Source organism: Mirounga angustirostris, unplaced genomic scaffold, assembly GCF_029215605.1.
Source record: "Mirounga angustirostris isolate CCGP_5_RB_7025 unplaced genomic scaffold, mMirAng1.0.hap1 SCAF_8, whole genome shotgun sequence".
NCBI lineage: Eukaryota > Metazoa > Chordata > Mammalia > Carnivora > Phocidae > Mirounga > Mirounga angustirostris.
Window position 1 is genome coordinate 76,012,443 of NW_026991716.1, and position 22,077 is coordinate 76,034,519.

At 37.1% G+C, this 22,077-nt stretch overlaps 1 protein-coding gene and 1 pseudogene across 4 annotated transcripts in view; one reads left to right on the forward strand and one right to left on the reverse strand.

Annotated features, from left to right (window-relative positions):
- RNGTT (RNA guanylyltransferase and 5'-phosphatase) overlaps positions 1-22,077 on the reverse strand; it is a 320,109-nt gene that overhangs the window by 157,702 nt on the left and 140,330 nt on the right. For all 4 annotated transcript variants that reach the window (XM_045867220.3, XM_064597860.1, XM_064597861.1 and 1 more), the window contains one exon: positions 7,128-7,196. In XM_045867220.3, the coding sequence (XP_045723176.1) occupies positions 7,128-7,196 (69 nt within the window). The remainder of the gene's footprint in view (positions 1-7,127; positions 7,197-22,077) is intronic.
- LOC123837931 (ATP synthase subunit f, mitochondrial-like) lies at positions 11,401-11,669 on the forward strand (annotated as a pseudogene).

A 22,077-nucleotide genomic window follows, 5' to 3' on the forward strand; every position in this document is an offset into this window, starting at 1 on the left:
TTGTAGTGATCTAGACAGTTGTAGTGATTTTGTAGGCACAAAAAACAGACACATAGATCAATGGAACAGAACAGAAAACCCAGAAATGGACCCACAACTACATGGTCAACTAATCTTTGACAAAGGAAAGAATATCCAACAGAAAAAAAGACGGTCACTTCAACAAATGGTGTTGGGAAAACTGGACAGCAACATGCAAAAGAATGAAAACTGGACCACTTTCTTACACCATATGCAAAAATAAAATCAGAATGGATTAAAGACAGGGGTTCCTGGGTGGCTCGGTCGGCTGGGCATCTGACTCTTGATTTCAGCTCAGGTCATGATCTTAGGGTTGTGAGATTTCTCGCTCTCTCTCTTTCTCAAAAAATAAATAAATAAATAAATAAATAAATAAATAAATAAATAAATAAATAAATAAATAAATAAAATCTTTTTTAAAAATGGATTAAAGACATGTGAGACAGGAAACTATCAAAATCCTAGAGGAGAACACAGACAGTAACCTCTTTGACACTGGCCGTACCAACTTCTTATAGATATGTCTCCTGAGGCAAGGGAAACAAAAGCAAAAATAAACTATTGATATTTCAACAAGAAAAAAGCTTCTGCCCAGCAAAGGAAATGATCAACAAAACTAAAGGCAACCTTCAGAATGGAAGAAGATATTTGCAAATGACGTATCTGATAAATGGTTAGTGTCTAAAATCTATAAAGAATTTATCAAACTCAATACCCAAAAAACAAATAGTCTAGTTAAAAAATGGGCAGAAGACATGAATAGACATTTTTCCAAAGAAGGCATACAGTTGGCTAACAGACACATGAAAAGATGCTCAGCATCACTACTTATTAGGGAAATACAAATCAAAACTACAATGAGATATCACCTCACATCTGTCAGAATGGCTAAAATTAACAACACAGGAAACAACAGGTGTTGGTGAGGATGCAGAGAAAGGGCAACCCTCCTACACTACTGTTGGGAATGTAAACTGGTGCAGCCATTCTGGAAAACAGTATGGAGGTTCCTCAAAAAGTTGAAAATAGAACTACCCTCAGATCCAGCAACTGCACTACTAGTTATGTGCCCAAAGGATACAACAATACTGATTCGAAGGGATACATGCACCCCAATATAGCAGCATTATCAACAATAGCCAAATTATGGAAACAGCCAAAGTGTCCATCGACTGATGAATGGATAAAGAAGATGTGGTGTATATATTTACTATGGAATTTTGCTCAGCTGTAAAAAAAAAGAATGAAAAAGAATGAAATCTTGTCATTGCGATGACCTGGATGGAGCTAGAAAGTAGTATGCTAAGCAAAATAAGTCACCGAAAGACAAATACCATATGATTCCACTCATGTGTGGAATTTAAGAAACTAAACGAATGAACGGTAGGGGGGAAACAGAGAGAGACAGGGAGAAAGGGGAAACCAGAAAACACTCTTAACTATAGAGAACAAACTGAGGGTTATTGGAAAGGAGGTGGGCAGGAGATGGGGTAAATATATGATGGGGATTAAGTAGGGCACTTGTGATGAGCACTGGCTGTTGTATGTACTAAATTCTACACCAGAAACTAATTTTAACATATTTTATGTAGTATGTTAACTAACTACAATTTAAATAAAAACTTGAAGAAAAAAAATGTTTGCCTATACTGGTAAAATATAAAATAGGTCAAATCTGAAAGACTAGGGGGAAAACCTAATGATATATTTTCATTTCTTTGATGAACATTTTCTAAGACATATTGGGACAAACACTATCTTAGACACTGGACATATAAAGGTAAATAAGAAAGGAAAGTACTAATAACCTTGGAGAAACCCACAGTATTTATAAGACAAAAACATAATCAATATTTACCTTGTGAGGTGGTAGCTACTTCTTTACCTACTGTAAGAAACAGCAAGGTTATCTTGGAGATCTTTTTTGCTTTGAGAATAATCATTTAAATGATCTGTCTTAGTTATAAAAAAATATTTAGCAATTAAGTAACAAGTGTTCAAGAGAAAAGAGAAAAAAAACCTTTTTTTTTTTTTTGGACTTCACAAAAGCAAACCACTCCCTATAAGTCCTATGAAATGAAGAGCAGGGGAAAGACTGAATATGCACAGGAACCCAAGATCTCATCAAGGCCCTAACTGCTGCTTCTTTTCAGTCACAGTATTACATCTCTCTTGGTCTGGTGGCCTCAGAATGAGATCAATTGGCCTCAAAGAATCTGAGAAACTCCTTGTCAGGGAAGGTCCGGATTCGTGACCAGGACCTAGACTGTCATGAGAAAGATTTGCTTGTAGACAAAGGTGTATATAAGGCTAGAAGTCGCTTTGACCAAGCCAATTTAACAGTAATGACAGAGGAATAGTTTTGTGATGTGCATGTATATGTGTGTGTGGCCCAAAGAACTAAAAGAGATTAAGTGCTCATGGCTAAGGTAACATAGAAGAAACCCAGAAACTACTTTTCCATCTCCTCTATACCCTCAGAGACTACCATCAGACTAACAGGAGTAACTCAGAAATACCTATCTTCAACAACATCAATATAGAAATGATGGCAGCAAATGCACAAAAGAATACAGTCAATCTATGAACTCATCACAATTTCACCTTTCCAGAACCTGGTGGCTAGAATCAGGATGCTTAAAATGGCATAAGTTTAAAATCTCAGGGCACAATTACTTACTAGGAAGTAAAACGGGATCCTTGCAGTATTATACTGCACTGTGGTTCATTTCTTCAGAGGAGAGAAGGGGCCAAGCTATTTCATTTGAATAATAAAGAAATATAATCTTTATTTTGTTCCCCAAGCTGGGAATTTCCAGGATAAGGACACTGAAGAGAAATCCCAAGGAGAGAAAGCTATGCAGCAGGACTAGAGAATGAAAGACTTCAGAGGGAATGCCTTCAAATAAAAAACAAACTGGATATATTACTTGATAAATTTGACTGTATTGAAAAAAAATTTTAACAGTTCTTTTAAAGAGTTTAAGAGAAGAAGCAGTGATAATCATGACAAAAGAAAATATAAGGCAATTCCTAACTTCAGGTAAAAAAGTTTTCTATGAAAATATAGTATTATACAACTTGATTCAGATGTGAACAATATTTATGTTACCACAGAAATACAAATACTGAATATTCATTTGACCAAAAATGTGATATAATTATAATGGGATGACAGAAGGAGAAGGGGTGATTGTTGGAGGAGTGAAAGAGCTCAATCCTGTTCTTCAACAGCAGAGAGTAGGCAGATGATGTATAAAACAGAAAACCAAAAAGAGCAGCATAAACAGATTTTGTAGAAATAGGGAGGGAAAAGAGAAAAAACACACAGCTAAAACAACAGAAAATAATTACCTCCTAGGAGTGGCACTTTGAATGTGGGGGAAAATTAGAAGAAGAGACTGTTCTATTTTTCAGTAGAAGACATGATATTTTGACTTTTAAAACCATGGGCATGTATTATTATGCATTACTTGGAGTTTACAATATTTTTTCCATAATATTACCTTCTTTATTTTGAATATACATAAAAAAAGGAAAACTGTAAGAAATAAGGTAGCATAAATCCTCAAAAAACTATTACAGTTCCATCCACATCGTTGCAAATGGTAAGATCTCATTCCTTTTGATGGCTGCATAATATTCCATTGTATATATATACCACATCTTCTTTATCCATTCATCTGTCGGTGGACATCTTGACTCTTTCCACAGTTTGGCTATTGTGGACATTGCTGCTATAAACATCGGGGTGCACGTACCCCTTCAGATCCCTACTTTTGTATCTTTGGGGTAAATACCCAGTAGTGCAATTGCTGGATCATATGGTAGCTCTAGGTGGGTATTGAGGAGGGCACATTCTGCATGGAGCACTGGGTGTTATGCACAAACAATGAATCATGGAACACTTCATCTAAAACTAATGATGTAATGTATGGGGATTAACATAAGAATAAAAAAATTAAAAAATAAAAATTAAAAAATTAAAAAAAAAACTATTACATTCAGATCCAAAGATATATTAAAAATTACATATAACATGATTAAGTAGCATTTATGTCAGAATGTAAGGCTGGGTCAACATGAGAAAATCACTGTAATTTACTACACGAATGTCATAAAAAGGGAAATGACATGGCAATCTCAATCAATAGATACAGAGAAAGCATTTGTTAACTCCCAAAACCTACTTATGATCGGGGGAAAAAAAAAACTTTGTATGAATAGAAATAAAACTTTCTTAGCATGATAAAAGCTCTCTAACAGAAATCTGCCAAAAACATACTTAATGGAGAAAAATTAGCCACATTCCTTTTGAAATTAAGAATAAGGTAAGAGGGGCAGCTGGGTGGCTCAGTCGTTAAGCATCTGCCTTCAGCTCAGGTCCTGATCCCAGGGTCCTGGGATTGAGCCCCGCATCGGGTTCCCTGCTCAGTGGGGAGCCTGCTTCTCCCTCTCCCACTCCCCCTGCTTCTGTTCCCTCTCTCACTGTCTTGCTCTGTCAAATAAATAAATAAAATCTTTAAAGAAAAAAAAAAGAATAAGGTAAGAATGTCTCCCTCTCCTCCACCCAATAAAGTCAATATTTAAGCCAGTGCTAGAGGTCCTGGCCAATATGTAAAATTAGACAATTATTAGAACTAAAAGTGCTCAGCCAGATTCTTGACTCAACAAATCAATCAACAATGTGGCAATACATTAGAAGTACCAAATAAAGACACTATTTACTGTAAAAAATGGAAAATAATAAATATCTAGAAATTAGACAACAATTAAAAACTTACACTCAATTAGAGAACAGAAAAAGACCTGAAGAGAGCTAAACCTTATTTACTGAGATGATTTAACATGGTAAAAAACATCAATTTTTTCCAAATTAAATTCAAAGCAATTCCAATTGAACTCCTAACAAGACCTTTTTGGTAACTTGACAAACTATTTCTGAAATTTCTATGTTAAACCAAATGTCCACACATATTTAAGAACAGAGAGACCTGCCTTACTAGATATCAGTTACAAAACCACTGTAGTAACAAGTGTGGTTATTTGAATCAAAACAGACTAATACATCAGCTGACTTTCCTAGACTCATGTGTCAGGCCATTTCTCTTACATATACCAAATCCTCATATACACATGGACATGAACCATGAGTTTAACAAAGTAAAATTTATTGCAATTACTGTTATTCTTAGACTTGATTTCGTTCTAGGGAGATCAGGCCTAGAAAATACTGGAACTCAAAGATCTAACTTCTACCTTCCAGAGATATTTCTACAATTTCTGTCCCCAGCCTCTAACTCTCCTCCATCACCTCTTCCCTTGACCACAGAAGAGCTTCTCTCTACCTGTTTGGCAAAGGGGACTGGAAGGAAGACAGAAGCCAATCACATATCACATTATATCTAAACTTGCATATTAAAGTTCTACTATATATGTAAAAACATATATAATATACTATTTAATACACAGTCTTCAAAAATATTAGTTTCCTTCCCTTTAATGTCTCTCTATACAACCTCACAGCTAGTCCATATCCTAATTTCTTTTTTTTTTTTTTTTAAGATTTTATTTATTTGACAGAGAGACAGCGAGAGAAGGAACACAAGCAGGGGGAGTGGGAGAGGGAGAAGCAGGCTTCCCGCAGAGCAGGGAACCCGATGCGGGGCTCGATCCCAGGACCCCGGGATCACGACCTGAGCCGAAGGCAGATGCCCAACGACTGAGCCACTCAGGCGCCCCACCCATATCCTAATTTCTAAGGACAGAGTTACTGAAGGAAAAAATGCAGCATATGAGGCAAACTACAGCACATGATGAGGTGTAGTACATGAAATACAACTCTTTCCTATAGAGTAGTTTTCATACATGAGCATGCATTTAAGTCACATGGAGAGCTTGTTATAGCACAAGTTGCTGGACTCCATTCCCAGGGTTTCTGATCAGTAGAACTAGGGTGAGCTGCTTTTTTTCTTTTTCCTTAAAAATTTTGTTTATTTATTTGAGAGAGAGAGCGCACAGAGCAAGAGAGAGAAAGCACGAGCAGGTAGAGGGGCAGAGGGAGAAGGAGACTCCCCATTGAGCAGAGAGCCCAACGCGGGGCTCAATCCCAAGACACTGGGATCATGACCTGAGCTGAATGGGGGCACTTAACCAACTGAGCCACCCAGGTGCCCCGGGTGAGCTGCTTTTCTAATAACTTTCTGGGTGGTGGTAATGTTCCTTGTCCACAGGCCACATTTTGAGAAACAGTGCTCTATTAGAGCACAGGTTGTCAAATGAGGGCAATTTTGCTCTCCAGGGGAAAGTAGGCAGTGAATGTATATATTTTTGGTTGTCACAACCTGGAGCGATGGGATTGGGGGAAGAGGTAATATCGGTACCTAGTAAGTACAGACCAAGGATGCTGCTAAACACCCTATAATACACAGGACAGCTCCCCACAACAAAGAATTATCTGGCAAAAAATGTCATTGGTGCTAATGTTGAGAAACCATGCTATCAGAGTAAAATGTAACTTACTCCAAATATATGATTTGACCATTCAGTTAGTGCAAGTTCTTCAGTGAGTTTCAGAAATTTGACATGCAATATTATTTATTATTTATTTAAAATTATATTTTCTTCAAGTATTAAAAATTCTTTGAATTCCACTCATCCATAACAAATTTTAGAAATATTAATATTTAAAGGTATATTGGGCTACAGAAAGAAATAAGCATTTATGTAATGTTATTGGTAGATTTCTAGTAAAGAAATATAAATTAACATTCATTTTGCAAGAATTATAAAAACCTAATTATATCAAAAGACTTTCTTGAAAAATAATGATCAATGTTTATTTCTTAAGTTGAGTAAAAAGCAAACAACTGTTCATTTTACCATTACATATATTTAGTATAAGTGAAATATCTTGTAATAAACAATTTATTTAAGGATAGGCAGTGATCGTAGCAGTAATCAATCCTAAGATAATATATCTCATGAAAATGTACTTTATATATACATGCATGTGTAGACACATATTTATATCCATACAACACACTACAAATGCGCGCGCGCACACACACACACACACACACACACACACACACACACGAACTTACTCCAGTAGGCTGAAAAATAAGTCCATCCATTTCATGGCTGACTTCTTTGGCAAAATTTCCTTCAAGTAACTATAAAATAAATACACATATTTTTACAAATACAATAATCACTTAAAGAGTATTTTAATTTTTTGCAAACTTTACAAAAATTTCTTATTATATAAGCTTTAAGAACTGAAATACAAAATGGGGAAGGTATGTGATACAGAGGGATCTGGGTTAACATACTGCAAGATTTTTTTAACATATAAGGACTGTCACTCCGTGGCAGGCTAGGTACCTTGAACAACAGTCATAACTAAAACAACCAAATGATGGATAAAATATTAAAAACATATTTTTAAATGCATTGATGAGCCAGCATAAAAGGAAGGAGAAGAGAGGCCAAAAGTAAAGTGAAAATAGAAATTCTGAGAAGTAATAAATACAGGGAACAAAATATAAAACATACACAAAAAAGGAAACTGCAGAGAAACTTGAGAGGGATAGATGGAGGCTGGGGGGCAGGGGAGACATCCCCTGAGAATCTGTAACCTTAAGTGAACTCAGACATGGGATCACGGTCCAAAAATATATTATCTGTGTCCTCCCCAAACCCACCAGCAGAGGATTTTTTTAAAAAATTTTTTGTCCTACTTTTTGTTTTGTTGTCTTTTTTATATTTTTTCAAGCACAGAAATGCATTACAAGGGATACACAGTATAAAATACAAATGACAGTTTTTTTCAATGTCATTAAAGAGTAGGTATAGCCCCAAAGCTCTCTCATTAGTTCTGAGCAAGTAGTTTTAAACGCTTCTTTCACAGATTTTTATTGTTTTGAAGAACTGAACATGCGTATCACTGATGGAAGCCCTAAACATTGATTCCTGTATTTCAGAGAGCCAGAGTCTGACCAATTTACAGCACAGTCAGGATAGGTCTGGGATTCAAATACATTGTATCCAAAATTTTGGATATGCTGTGTCTGATACATCTTTTTAATCACAATCACATCCTCTTGAAACCACTTCATCTACAGGGAGATTTGTATTCCAAAAGCAACAACCAAAATTTCAAGTTTATTTCACATGCAACAAAATCTGAGTCTCCTCCCAAACTGGCTTCATCTTCTCTGCTACTTCATTCTTCAAAATCTGTAATTTCTCTAAACTGAAGGCAGTTCAGCAAAGAAAAACAAGAGCAATCCTACTTTCTAACTACTTTAAGAGCACTCTGGGTTTGCATATCTAAATTCCCTTAAAACTGTAAAGCTCCTTAGTCAAATTCATAGGGACAGAAATTAGGGACCCTGGGCGAGAGGCGGGGGAGGGGGGCGGTGAGGGAAGAACAAGGAGTTAGTGTTCAATAGGCACAGAGTTTCATTTGGAAAGATGAAAAAATCTGGAGATGGATAATGGTGATGGTTGCACAACAATGTGAATATCCTTAATGCCACTGAACTGTATGCTTAACGATGGTTAAAAAGTTAAATTTTAGGGGCGCCTGGGTGGCTCAGTCGTTAAGCATCTGCCTTCAGCTCAGGTCATGGTCCCGGGGTCCTGGGATCGAGCCCCGCATCGGGCTCCCTGCTCGGCGGGAAGCCTGCTTCTCCCTCTCCCACTCCCCCTGCTTGTGTTCCCTCTCTCGCTGTCTCTCTCTGTCAAATAAATGAATGAAATCTTTAAAAAAAAAAAAAAAAGTTAAATTTTATATATATTTTAACATAATTTTTTTATTTTTTTTTTAAGACTTTATTTATTTGACAGAGAGAGAAAACACAAGCAGGGGGAGTGGGAGAGGGAGAAGCAGGCTTCCCACGGAGCAGAGACCCTGATGCAGGGCTCGATCCCAGGACCCCGGGATCATGACCTGAGCCGAAGGCAGACACTTAACGACTGAGCCACCCAGGCACCCCAACATAATTTTTTAAAAAAACTGTAAGGCTCTTGAAGTTTCCTTTTTTGTTCTGTTTTTTCCTTTTACTACAACACTAAGAATTCTTAAGTGGGGAGCTGGCAAATTAGGAATCTTACAGCCATATTATCCAGAGTCTGGCCAAATGGGCAGAAATTTCAGGACAGTTCTGAGATTAATAGATTTGTCTCCAATGCACTCAGAGGTTTAAATGACCTAGTCAATTGAGAAGGCAATTTGCCAGAATAAAAAATTTCATGTGAATTAAAAACACTGATTTCTTATAAATTCCTTTTAAGAGAGGAAAAATAAACCGTAAGCATCAAAGAGTCAAAATATCAGCTTACATTCTTGCTGGAAATGTGGAAGGCAATGTTAGATTAAAACCTTTGTTTCATGTACGTGATATATTGATCCTAGAGGAAAAATTTTTTAAACCTGTATTCATATTGAGAAGCATATATATTAAGACCTTTGTGGTCTATTTCAACTTTTTTCAAATATCCATGAACTAATGAAGGGTAAATGTTCAAGCAAGACAGAAAAGTATAACCTTAATACTTCTTGTACCCTATCATGTAAGAAAAGGTAACCTGCTAAATTCATAGCACAAAATCTGCTGAGAAATAATGCAATGAAAACCAAATGCCACATCACCTTTAAAAAAAAAAAAAAACCACTTTTTTTTAAGTAGGCTCCACACCCAACCTGGGGTTTGAACTCATGACCCCAAGATCAAGAGTTGCATGTTCTACCAGCTGAGGCAGCCAGGCACCCCTAAAAAACTTTTTAAAGGTTAAAAGAATTTGTCCTCCTTAATTGTAGGTACATGATTTATGGCAAATAAACATAGCTTTTCCATTCTTAGATCAAAAGTCTCAAATTCATATAATGGATCATCCCTGATACAAAGTATGTACATATGTATAATGTAACAGTACAGAGTTGGCAAGACTCTAAATGATATGATGTTACCTACTGCAGAAATGAAAATAACTTCATTTTTTATTTTACTCTTTTTATGAATCAGAAACCTTGTGGGTCAAAACAAGAAATAGTCCTGTTTTCACTCTTGTTTACTCCTTGTTGATTACTCCAGACAATATGTTTTTTAAGATTTTATTTATTTATTTATATGAGAGATAGTGACAGAGATAGCGGGAGAGAGCATGAGCAGGGAGGAGAGGGAGAAGCAGACTCACCACCGAGCAGGGAGCCCAATACAGGGCTCAATCCTAGGAGAACCCTGAGATCATGACCTGAGCCAAAGGCAGACACTTAACTGACTGAGCCACCCAGGCGCCTCCCTCTCTTTTTTAAAAGACTTTATTTATCGAGAGAGAGACAGAGATAGCGAGAGAGTCTTTCTTAACATTTACAGTGGCACCTATCATGTACCAAGGACCTATAATAAGTGTTGTGCTTGGTTCTTAACATATATACATTCAAAATACATAATTCCTCACAAGATATGTATTTCTGTGTTTTATATTATTACTTAACTTGCCAGAAAAGGAAACTAAGGCTATCAGAGATTAGGTAACTACTTTCAAGTCAGACAGCTAAAAAACAGAACAGATTTCTGAGATGAAAACTTTAAAATGAGACAAGGAGAAATGAAAGATATAAAAAACAGTATCAGAGAAAAAGAACAATAATCAATGGGAATAATAATCAATGGGATTATCAGCAGACTGAACACAACAAAGGAAAGAATCACTGAAGAAGAAAGAATCTTGAAGAAGAAAAGTGTATCATTTCTTCCAATTGAAATACAAAAAGAAAATGGGGGAGAAGAAACTGAGAATCAAAGAGCTGAGAGATTAAAAAGATGTAACATCTGTACAATTGGAGTGATTTTTAAAAAGAAAGTGATAAGGAAACAAGAACAGTTGGAAGGAATAATGCCTCAGATTACTGCAAAATTAAACACACATTTGCACAAGCACACTTCCCAATAGTAGCCTAGAGAACAAGAAGGATTTAAGAAAAAAGTACACAAACCACAGTAGGAAGGAAAAAACTTACATGCAGAGGTAGAAAAATAAGAATGACTGCAGACTCTTTGTCATGAATTATATAAGCTGGGAGATAATAGAATACCAGCTTTAAAGTACTAGTAGAAAAACTATAAACCCAAAAATCTTCAGCAAGTGAAAATATCTTTAAAAAAATGGAAGCACAATAAAAAATTTTTTCCAACAGACAAAATCTGATAGAATGAATTTCCACCAGGCCATAACACAGAATATTTTAAAAGAAAGTTTTCTGGTAGAAAAAATATGATACAAACAACAAAAACCTGTATCTAAACAAAAAATACAAAGAACATCAGAAATGGTTGAAAACTAGATATAACAGACACCCAGGGCTCCAAGATGGCATCATCTGTACCAGTGAAGGAAAAGAAGCTTATGGATGTCAAACTAGGAGAGCTGCCAAGTTGGATACTGACGTAGAATTTCATCCATAAAGGTACTGCTGGAGTGTTTCAAAGAGGTTATTACCAGTGCTACAACAAGAATGTCAATGTGAAAAAGCGGGGGACGTCACCAGGATTTCTATGGTGCTGGCAGCTTATGTGCTTTTCAACTACTGTTGTTGTTATAAGGAACTCAAACATGAGTGGCTACATAAGGACCACTGAAGAGGGCCCAGTGTGGAGGCACATTCTGCATTCCTGACCATCACTTTTGCCTGGCACCCTGAATCCTTTCATATCCTAATTGAGAATTAACATCCAATCAAAGATGACTGGTAAAAACAAAAAAAAGAAAAAACAGAAAAAGAAATGGTTAAAAACTAGAATAAATATAAAATATTTGTTCTCCATTTCTTTAAAAGATAATTAAAGCAAAATATTAAAATGTACTGTGTGGTTTTAACATGTTTGGAAGCAAAATATATGACAGGAAATGGAATGATATTGTTGTATGGTTCTTACCCCAACTATAAAGTGATAAATTATCTAAAGGTAAACAGGGAAAGGTTAAAGAGACATACTATAACCCTTAGACCAACTCCTAAAATATAAAACAAAGATGTATACCTAATAAGCCTAAAGTGGAACTGTAATGAAATCCAAACATTCTCAAGTAATCCAAATGACAGCAAGAGGGAAAAAAGGAAATGAGAACACACAGGCAAATAGAAACAAAGTAGTAGGATGGTAGGTCCACACCAAACTATAGTAATAATTACATTAAATTTAAATGGTACAAGCACCCCATTTAACAGGCAGAAATTGTCAGATTAGAAAAAAATAACCAAGAACCAACTAACTATATGCTGTCCACAGTAAACCCACTTTGTATATAAAGATTAAAAGTAGAAGGGCAGATTAAATTTACACAATGTTATAGGTTAATTATACCTCAATAAAGCTGGATGGATGGATGGATAGATAGAAAGATAAATGTACAAGGATAGAAAAGGTATTAAATCCTAACAACACTGGGGCACCCTGGGTGTCTCAGTCACTTAAAGTGTCTGCCTTTGGCTCAGGTCATGATGCCAGGATGCTGGGATCGAGCCCCACATCGGGCTCCCTGCTCAGCGGGGAGCCTACTTCTCCCTCTCTCTCTGCCTGCCACTCCCCCTATTTGTACTGTCTCTGTCAAATAAATAAATAAAATCTTTAAAAAAAAAAATCCTAACACTAATGCAAAGAAAGCTGAAGTGGCTAGCCTATATTAATATTAGACAAAAAAGACTTAAGAACAAGAAATATTACTAGAAATGAAAAAGGACCTATAACAATCTTAAATGTATATGTACCTAAAAAAAATAAATGCTTTTTTTTTTAAAACTGACAGAGTAGATAATAAAAATAAGGCAAAAATCCTCAATTACACATGGAGAATTTAGGATTCTTCTCTGAGTAAATAATTCAACAAGTAGAAAAAAACATTCAGTAGGGGTAAAGATGTCTTGAAAACACTTATGCCAGAGTAAGCAGTTAGCTGGGTTCTAAACAGGGTATCTGGACGTAGGCAAGGAGGAAGTCATGGCCAGCTACTGGGAAAGTCAGAGGCCTGTCCTGGCAGCAGTCCAAAACAAAGCCACATGAAGCTGTAGCAAACCAGGGAGCCCAAGATGGCTGACAAAGGAGGCTGGAAATCCCTGACCAAATAAGGAAGAAAAAGCATGAAATCCTGGTCCCAAGAAATCCCCACCCCAAGTAATAAATATTCTACCCCCTAGTTAACAACTGTCAATACAAGATAGAAACCCAAACCCCCAGGCATGCAACTCTATTTCTGCCTCTCTCTATTTCTGTCTCTCTCTGATTCTCTCTCTCCCTCTCTCTCATTGGCGCTCATGGGATTAGATTGAGGATAGCACTCTCATCTCTACTTTTCACCTAATAAACTTTCCTGCTTGTGTTGCTCATCCACTGTGCTTCATGTCTGTCCTTGAATTCACATTACAAGACCAAGAACCTTCAGTAACTCCTTTGTCTGGCTGGGTTGAGGTCCCACAGTCCAGGGTCTCCCCAGTTCACCCAGCAACACTTACAGAACACCAAGGAAGGAATAGTTAACCAAGGAGTCAAAAAGAGTTTCACACACAGTTAAAAGAGCATGGGTTGAAAAGTCAGCTTTTACTTTAATAACTTAGCAGGTAATTTAAAAACCCACTTTGGTATTCTTTTGTCAAAATAGAATGTCCTACACTTTTAAGCTACTGTGGTTTTTTTTTCTTCTATACTTTAAGTAAAACTTATTTATGAGTTGCACTGGTATTCTTACATAAAAAGTGCTAGCCTAAGTTTTTCTTAATTTATTGGATGATAACATCTCAATAAAAATAAAATTTCAAGCAATGTTCAATTAGGTAGATATTTCCTGACTGCCTACTAATGTTAGAAATCCAGTTAGCATTAAGGATATTGGGGACCCAATGATAATATAAGCCTAGGCCAATATGCCTAAATAATACCTTAATTTTAATTCATTAGTAAAAACATTAAATGCAATGATGTAATTAGCCATTTCCTATCAATCTCTCTACAGAAAGACAGTTCAACTTAATTACCCAAGTTGTTTTTAAAATGCTTCTAACAAATTTCTTAAAAGCTATCTTACTTTTAAAATATAAAATTTTAACTGCAAAACCCCGGAGAAGCTTTAAAGTGTAATATGTGGTGAATTATCCTAAACGAGGATACATTCCTTTTCAGAATTATAATCTTGGGTGCCTGGGTAGCTCAGTCGTTAAGCGTCTGCCTTCGGCTCAGGTCATGATCCTGGGGTCCCGGGATCGAGTCCCACATCGGGCTCCCTGCTAGGCAGGAAGCCTGCTTCTCCCTCTCCCACTCCCCCTGCTTGTGTTCCTGCTCTCGCTATCTCTCTCTGTCAAATAAATAGAATCTTTAAAAAAAAAAATTATAATCTTATCTTCCTCCAGATTAAATTAGAAGAATATTAGATAAAAGGTAAAAGAGCAAACACAATTAACCAAAAAATTATTAATGAAGCATGATAGTGTGTCATAAAGTTTTATAAAATTTTAACCTGCTTACCTATGAACATAATCCCATCACTGGAATACCATCTGAAACATCCTAGAGAAGGCATGTAACTATCTATTGACCAAAACTTGGTGGAAATGACAAAAAAGTTTTATACCAGGTGATGGACTCTGAATTGGTGTTTTATGTGTCTATGAATCAGAAAGTAATTGGAAACCAAATCATTATAAATGCATAAGCAGAGAAAGATAATGCAAAAGCGCTTGAAATTAGAAACGTAACAAAACAGAAACTGCAAAGTTACAAAGCATAGAAAGGAACCTTTTAGAAATAAGTAAAAGGATAGCTTAAGACTACAATGAAGAAGAAAATGAATCCACAGCGTAACTGAGAAAGCAAATTTGCAACATCGATTCGTTAAAGTAAAGAAAAAGACACTAAGGGAATACTTAAACAAGAAAAGAATAAATTATCTCCACATTCCTGTTTTGGACTATTCTACTCACATCAAACATTTTCTGAGCAGATATCCCCACATAGCCCCCAACTGACTGCCTAAGAATACTCAATATAGTAGCTTATATCTACTTACTTAATTGTGCTTTCATAACTCCCTTAGAATTCATGGCTTTACTTCACCAATCCCCCCAAAATGGAAATTTCCCCTCATCTGGATATTACTGTTCATCCTTTTTCATTCCTAAAGCCTAACTTCTGGTTTAGGCTAAGATAACTCAATGCTTCTGTACCCTAAATATTCTTCTAATCAGTACAAAATCAGTCTACAAAACTCATCCTTTTTGCTCACCAAAAAGCCAAGATCATGATCTCCTTTTTAAAACAATGATTTGATTTTCATTATTTACCACTGTTGATTCAACAACTATATCATTAAAGTTAGCTAATCAAAATATAAATAGCTTCATTGGCTCTTTCAATCCATACTACTACAATTAAAATTAAGCTTAAGAATTCTGGTGAATCCCACATGACAAGTTAGAAAATCTAAGAACAAAATTCCTCTAGGAAATATAGGTTCTTTATTATTTTTAGTAGCTGTTAATCTTACTTTTACCAAAATTCCCTCATAATTCTACAAAATAAAAGTCAACTCACCCTCATGGAACAAGCAAAGTCTTTGTGCTAGACTTCTTTCTCATCTCGTAACTGAGGCATCATTCATTTATTCAACAAACATTCATTTGGTGCCAATAACTCACAGCGATTCTATCAAGTGTTTGAGATTTAAAAGAAATCTATCAGTTTTTATCCTGGAAGAGCTAGTGTCAGGGTCTACTATGGAGGTCCCAAACTCAAACATCTATAGATGCCAGGCCATGAACCTGAACAAGACTGGGTGTAAGACAACAGGGACTAGTAAGAACTATGATGAACGGGAGAGCACATCTTCATCTACAAGCAAACTCAAGGTTTTTAAAGTATTATAGGAGCTTCAACTTTCTGGAGCCTACCAGGGTTTATGACTTGTGGTTAATATGGATCTAAATATACATAAAAGAATCATTTTACAGTAAAGTGCATTTAATAGAGCTGTTTAAAGACTTCAGAGGCGGGCACCTGGGTGGCTCAGTTGGTTAAGCGACTGCCTTCAGCTCAGGTCATGATCCTGGAGTCCTGGGATCGAGTCCCACATCGGGCTCCCTGCTCAGCGGGGGGTCTGCTTCTCCCTCTGACTCTCCCCCTCTCATGCTCTCTCTCTCTCAAATAAATAAATAAATCTTAAAATAAAATAAAATAAAATAAAGACTTCAGAGGCGTATGTAGGTGGCTCGGGCACGTAGGTGGCTCAGTCATTAGGCGTCTGCCTTCGGCTCAGGTCATGATCCCAGGGACCCAGGATTGAGCCCTGCATCAGGCTCCCTGTTCAGCGAGGAGCCTGCTTCTCCCTCTCTCACTCTCCCTGCTTGTGTTCCCTCTTGCTGTCTCTCTGTCAAATAAATAAATAAAATCTTTAAAAAAATAAAAATAAAGACTTCTGAGAAAATAAAAAAGTACTTATAATTTCATCTCTCATCCAGTTGTATCCAAATGTTTACTGAGTACTAATCATGCATCCATAAAAACAAAACAAAACAGATGAGAAGGAAGAGGTAAAACATCTAAACATTATATGCCGGCACTTTTCTAAGCACTTTACATATATTAACTCATTTTAGCCTCATAACAATATTATGAAATAGGGGCCATTATTATCCCCATTTTTTTTAAGATTTTATTTATTTATTTATTTATTTATTTATTTATTTATTTATTTAGAGCAAGGGGGAGAGAGAGAGACAGAGAGAGTGCACACTCTGGGGCACACAAACAAGCTGTGGGGTGGGGGTAGAGGGAGAGAAAATCACAAGCAGATTCCACACTCTGCGTGGAGCCCATCACTGGGGTCGATCTCATGACCCTGAGATCATGACCTGAGCCAAAATCAAAAGTCGGCTGCTTAACTGATGGAGCCACACAGGCACCCCTAACCCCATTTTAAAGGTGAAGTTTAGAACTTGCTCAAAGTCACGCAGCAAGGAACTGAGAATCCAAAATCATTCTGGCTCCAGAGCCCATGTTCTTGACTGCTTTTCTATGCTAGCGCATCACATTCCCAGAAATCTTCTCCTAATCTCTCATCTAGGTTATATGCTCCTTCAACATTGTCTCATAGCACCCTGCACTTCCTTCTACCACAGGATTTTCCTCTTAATTTCTGACCATCAAACTGAGCTGTGGGCTTTTTGAGGTAAATAAAACCAAACACATATCATTGTTATCTTCAGCATCTTACAGTAATCTGGCACAGAGTAAGTCCTCACTTCAACAAATTGTACTGAATAAATATAAAATGAACAGCACAGTTCTGGGACCAAATAAAAACAAGCCAGGAGCACCTTGGTGGCTCAGCTGGTTGAGCATCCAACTCTTGATTTCAGCTCAGGTCATGGTCTCAGGGTCGTGAGACTGAGCCCCAAAAGTCAGGCTCCATACCCCCATGTGGAGCCCGCTTAAGATACTCTCTCCCTCTTCCTCTGCCCCTTCCCAACCCCAAACACATGCTCACTCTCTCTCTCAAAAAAATTTTTAAATAAAAATTTAATAAATTAAGTAAATAAATAAAAACAAGCCAATAGATATAGTTAGATAGAAAACACATGGAATAATATCCAGTGCTCCATGCAGAACGTTCCCTCTTTAATACCCATCACCAGGCTAACCCATCCTCCCACCCCCTCCCCATCTAGAACCCTCAGTCACTGGGTGTTATATGCAAACAATGAATCATGGAACACTACATCAAAAACTAATGATGTAATGTATGGTGATTAACATAACATAATAAAAAAAAAAAAACCACATGGAATTAGCCCAAGAAACTGTGTGAAATGAAAACATTAAAAAATTGTTAAAAGAAGTTTAAAAGCTGTTAATATTTGTACAGATTATTAAAGGGGTAAGATTATTTTTAAAGATTTTATTTATTTATTTATTTATTTGATATTTTATTTATTTACTTACTTGATTTTAATTATTTATTTATTTATTTATTTGAGAGAGAGAGAGAGGGAGAAACAGCATGAGAGGGGAGAGGGTCAGAGGGAGAAGCAGGCTCCCCACTGAGCTAGGAGCCCAATGCAAGACTCAATCCCAGGACTCCGGGATCATGACCTGAGCCGAAGGCAGTCACTTAACCAACTGAGCCACCCAGATGCCACAGGGGTAAGACTTTTTAAAAGATGAAATCATCTCTCATTGTTAATAACCTTCTCATCAATCATCCCTTATTACTTTCATTATTGTCAGCAGGGATAACACTAAAAGGGTCCTAACTGGTCTTGCTTATAGGTTACCTTCCTCCTTCCAAAATAATTCTACTCACCTCCACTAGAACTTTCTAAAATAATTTGTTATGTGTCATAATCACAACTAAAAATCTTTGAGTGCTCCTCATTGCCTATATAGTCCAAGCTTCGTTAGCATGGTTATTAAAGTACTTTTTTTTCTGGGAAACCTCTCCTAAATGTTTTCCAGAATGTTTACACAGATTGCAGCTGGTAAAAAGTATAGGTAAATATTTCCTTTGTGGGTAAAAGAGCATGACCTACGAGTTTGGAAGAAAAATAAGCACTTTTAGAAAGAATACAAGAACAGAAGGGGTACTTAACCATAAATACATATGTAATGCAATAAAAATAAAATTAAACTACATAAGTGGCTGGTCTGAATGTCACAAGGGACAAAAATTAGAGAAACAAAGAAAGAAGTTAAATATTTGTAATTTGAACATAAAGGGGGAATCATTTTTATTTTTAAAATAAAATTTAAGACTTTCAAACAAAGAGCTACCTACCTGGTAAACTGCAAAACAATACTACATCTCATTCAAAAATACATTCTTTGTTTGAATAGGTGTGTACTAAAGAATTAACTTTACCGAAAGAGAGGTCTGGCCTTTGCCCTCTACTACCAGATGATCTCTAGGCCCCTGGAATGTATTGCCTGACAAGCATATCTTTGTTTGCCTGAGGTGTCCGGCCACCAGAGACTCTACAATGTGATTTACAATGGAGACTCTGGAACATGCCATATCAGTTCTGCCCTGCAAAGGAACTAGAGACTAAATCTATCAGCCCAAACCTCTTAGAAGGGCTGAAGACTAAAGGTCAGCCATGCAGGCAATATGTGACTGAACTACAATATGAAATTTGGACACCAAAGACTCCCTGGTTGGCAATACCCTTTGGGTACTGTCAATGTATCTTAGCCAGAAGTAGTTGTAATGCTGTCCATAACTCCCCAGGAAGAGACCACCAGAAGCTTCAAATTTGGGCCCCTCCCAGATTTTGTCCCATGCAGTTCTTCTTTTGTTATTATAAAACTGTAATGATAACTACAGTGCTTTTCTGAGTCTCTGAATCATTCTATTGAATTATCAAACCTGAGGGAGTCCCTGGGAACCCCAGAATTTGTAGACAGCAGGTCTGAAGCAAAGAGGGGCCTGGGGGCCAAAACTTGTAGCTAGAGTCTGAAGTGAGGGCAGTCTTGTCCTGAGCTCATTGCAGTAAGTTTTTGTCACTAAACTTCTCTAGATGATACAATTTGGACTGTCCTCAAAGTCATAATGATCAGCAGGAAAGCATGACTTCCTTCATTGGGCATTACTGCTGAGAGGCTGTTCAAGAAGTGGCAGACTATAGAATGATGCCATAGTTCCTCTGTCGGTTGATGGGTCAAGTGACCCAGTTAGCCACCACACGAGATCTTTAAGAGACAATGAATATCTCTGGATGAGGATAACCCATACTGGGATGCCAGATCGCATTCATCTGTAAATTAAACATGATCTACAGCCTAATAAAGTAGAGAAAATGGTAGTAAGACCTGAGGAAATAAACTTTGTTTTCCACAATATAAAAACACATGTAAGATTTCCCTTATTCTTTGTATCAATTTTAAACTAGCAAAGAAATATAAATAGAAATCATATAAAAAGAGGACCTAAGATTTGTATCTAAAATGCTGTATAAAATACTTCATGAACAAAATAGCAAAATACATTATACCTCTGTTACAGTGATTTTTCTTCCTATAAAGTTAGGCATTTAACAACAATTTAATGAACAAAGCAATTACATGGTTCACTAGAATTTTACATAACACTTTTTTTTTTAAGATTTTTATTAATTTATTTGTGAGAGAGAGAGAGAGAATGCACAAGCAGGGAAAGTGGCAGGCAGAGAGAGAAGTAGGCTCCTGAGAAAGGAGCCCAAAGCAGGACCCGATCCCAGGACCCTGGTATCATGACCTGAGTCGAAGGCAGACACTTAAACGACTGAGCCACCCAGGCATCCCTTAACATAACACCTTTAAAGAAAACTTGCTTTCACTAATTATATTGTCATTAGTCTCCTAAGTCCACGTTAAAATTCTTACTAGTTCTCTTTTATGCATCTACTTACAGATTCTTTCCCAGAAAGGTCTCAACATACTTCAGCCTGGTGAGACATTCTCCACTTCTCATGGGGTACACACATGTGTAAACAGTATAGGTAGACACATATGTGCATTCATAGTCCCTAGACTAAGACTAGAAATTCTAAGGACATGCAAAAAGAAAGGCAAAGGATAAAAATATGCCAAGAAATGAAAATCCTTGTGAATGAGGAAAAGGAATGGGTACAACTAGTGGAAGAAACCCATAGCTTTGGGGTATCTGACACAAAATAATAGGTTTCAGAGGTAAGACTAAGCAAAGTATATTTTAGGTACTAGAAAAGCAATGCACTTAAACCAGTAACAACCCCATTCTGGATTTATTACTCCTTTGTTCTTAAGTAAATAAAACTAAGTCATTCAAGATTCTACTTGAAAATAACATCTAAAAATATCTTTGGGGGCGCCTGGGTGGCTCAGTCATTAAGCGTCTGCCTTCGGCTCAGGTCATGATCCCAGGACCCTGGGATCGAGCCCCGCATCAGGCTCCCTGCTCAGCAGGAAGCCTGCTTCTCCCTCTCCCACTCCCTCTGCTTGTATTCCCTCTTTTGCTGTGTCTCTCTCTGTAAAATAAATAAATAAAAATCTTTTAAAGAATAAATAAATAAATTTAATAAAAATAAAAATATCTTTGGAATCCTCCTAGAATCAATAATAAAATCTAACGATATATATCCTCATAAAACAATGATCTACAATACACCAATATTTTTAGAAAAGGTGACCCAAATATGTGAGTATTTAAACCTCATCTTTTTAAAGGGCTAGTACCCAAAATCTATAAAGAACTTATCAAACTCAACACCCAAAGAATAATCCAATCAAGAAATATGCAAAAGACATGAACAGACATTTCTCCAAAGACATTCAAATGGCCAACAGACACATGAAAAAATGCTCAACATCACTCAGCATCAGGGAAATACAAATCAAAACCACAATGGGAGCTGAGGAGTCCAAGATGGCGAAGGAGTAGGAGACCTGAATTTCATCTGGTCCCAGGAATTCAGCAAGATAGCTATCAAAACATTCTGAACACCTGTGAACTCAACAAGAGATGGAAAAAAAGAACAGCTGCAACTCTACAAATAGAAAAGCGACCACTTTCTGCAAGGTAGGAGGTGCGGAGAAGTGAATCCAGGCGGTATATGGGAAGACAGACCATAGGGGGAGGCAGCCTCCATCAGCAGGCTACTAGCAAGTGATAGAACATCAGAGAACAAAATTGAAACTTTTAGAAGTCTGTTCTGGTGAGGGACATAGCTCAGACTGCTAAACGGGGGGTGGAACCCAAGCTGGGACAGTGTGGTCTCAGGATCCTAGGGGTCACAGGAAGACCGGGGGTGCCTGAGTATGGCAGAGTTCCCAGGTAACTGAGCAGGGAAGCGCTGCAAAGAGTGAGCCCAGGAGTGAGTTCTTAGTTCAGGGTTGCCATAAACCATGATCCACAGCAGAGTCGGGCCACTGCTCTTCAAGCAGGGGCCCAATAAACAGCAGAATCTGCAAGACCAGTCTTTCTCCTCAGGAGGAGCAGCGGGAGGAGCAGCGCAGGAGTCTGCTAGGTTTGGAGACTGGAAACAGTGTA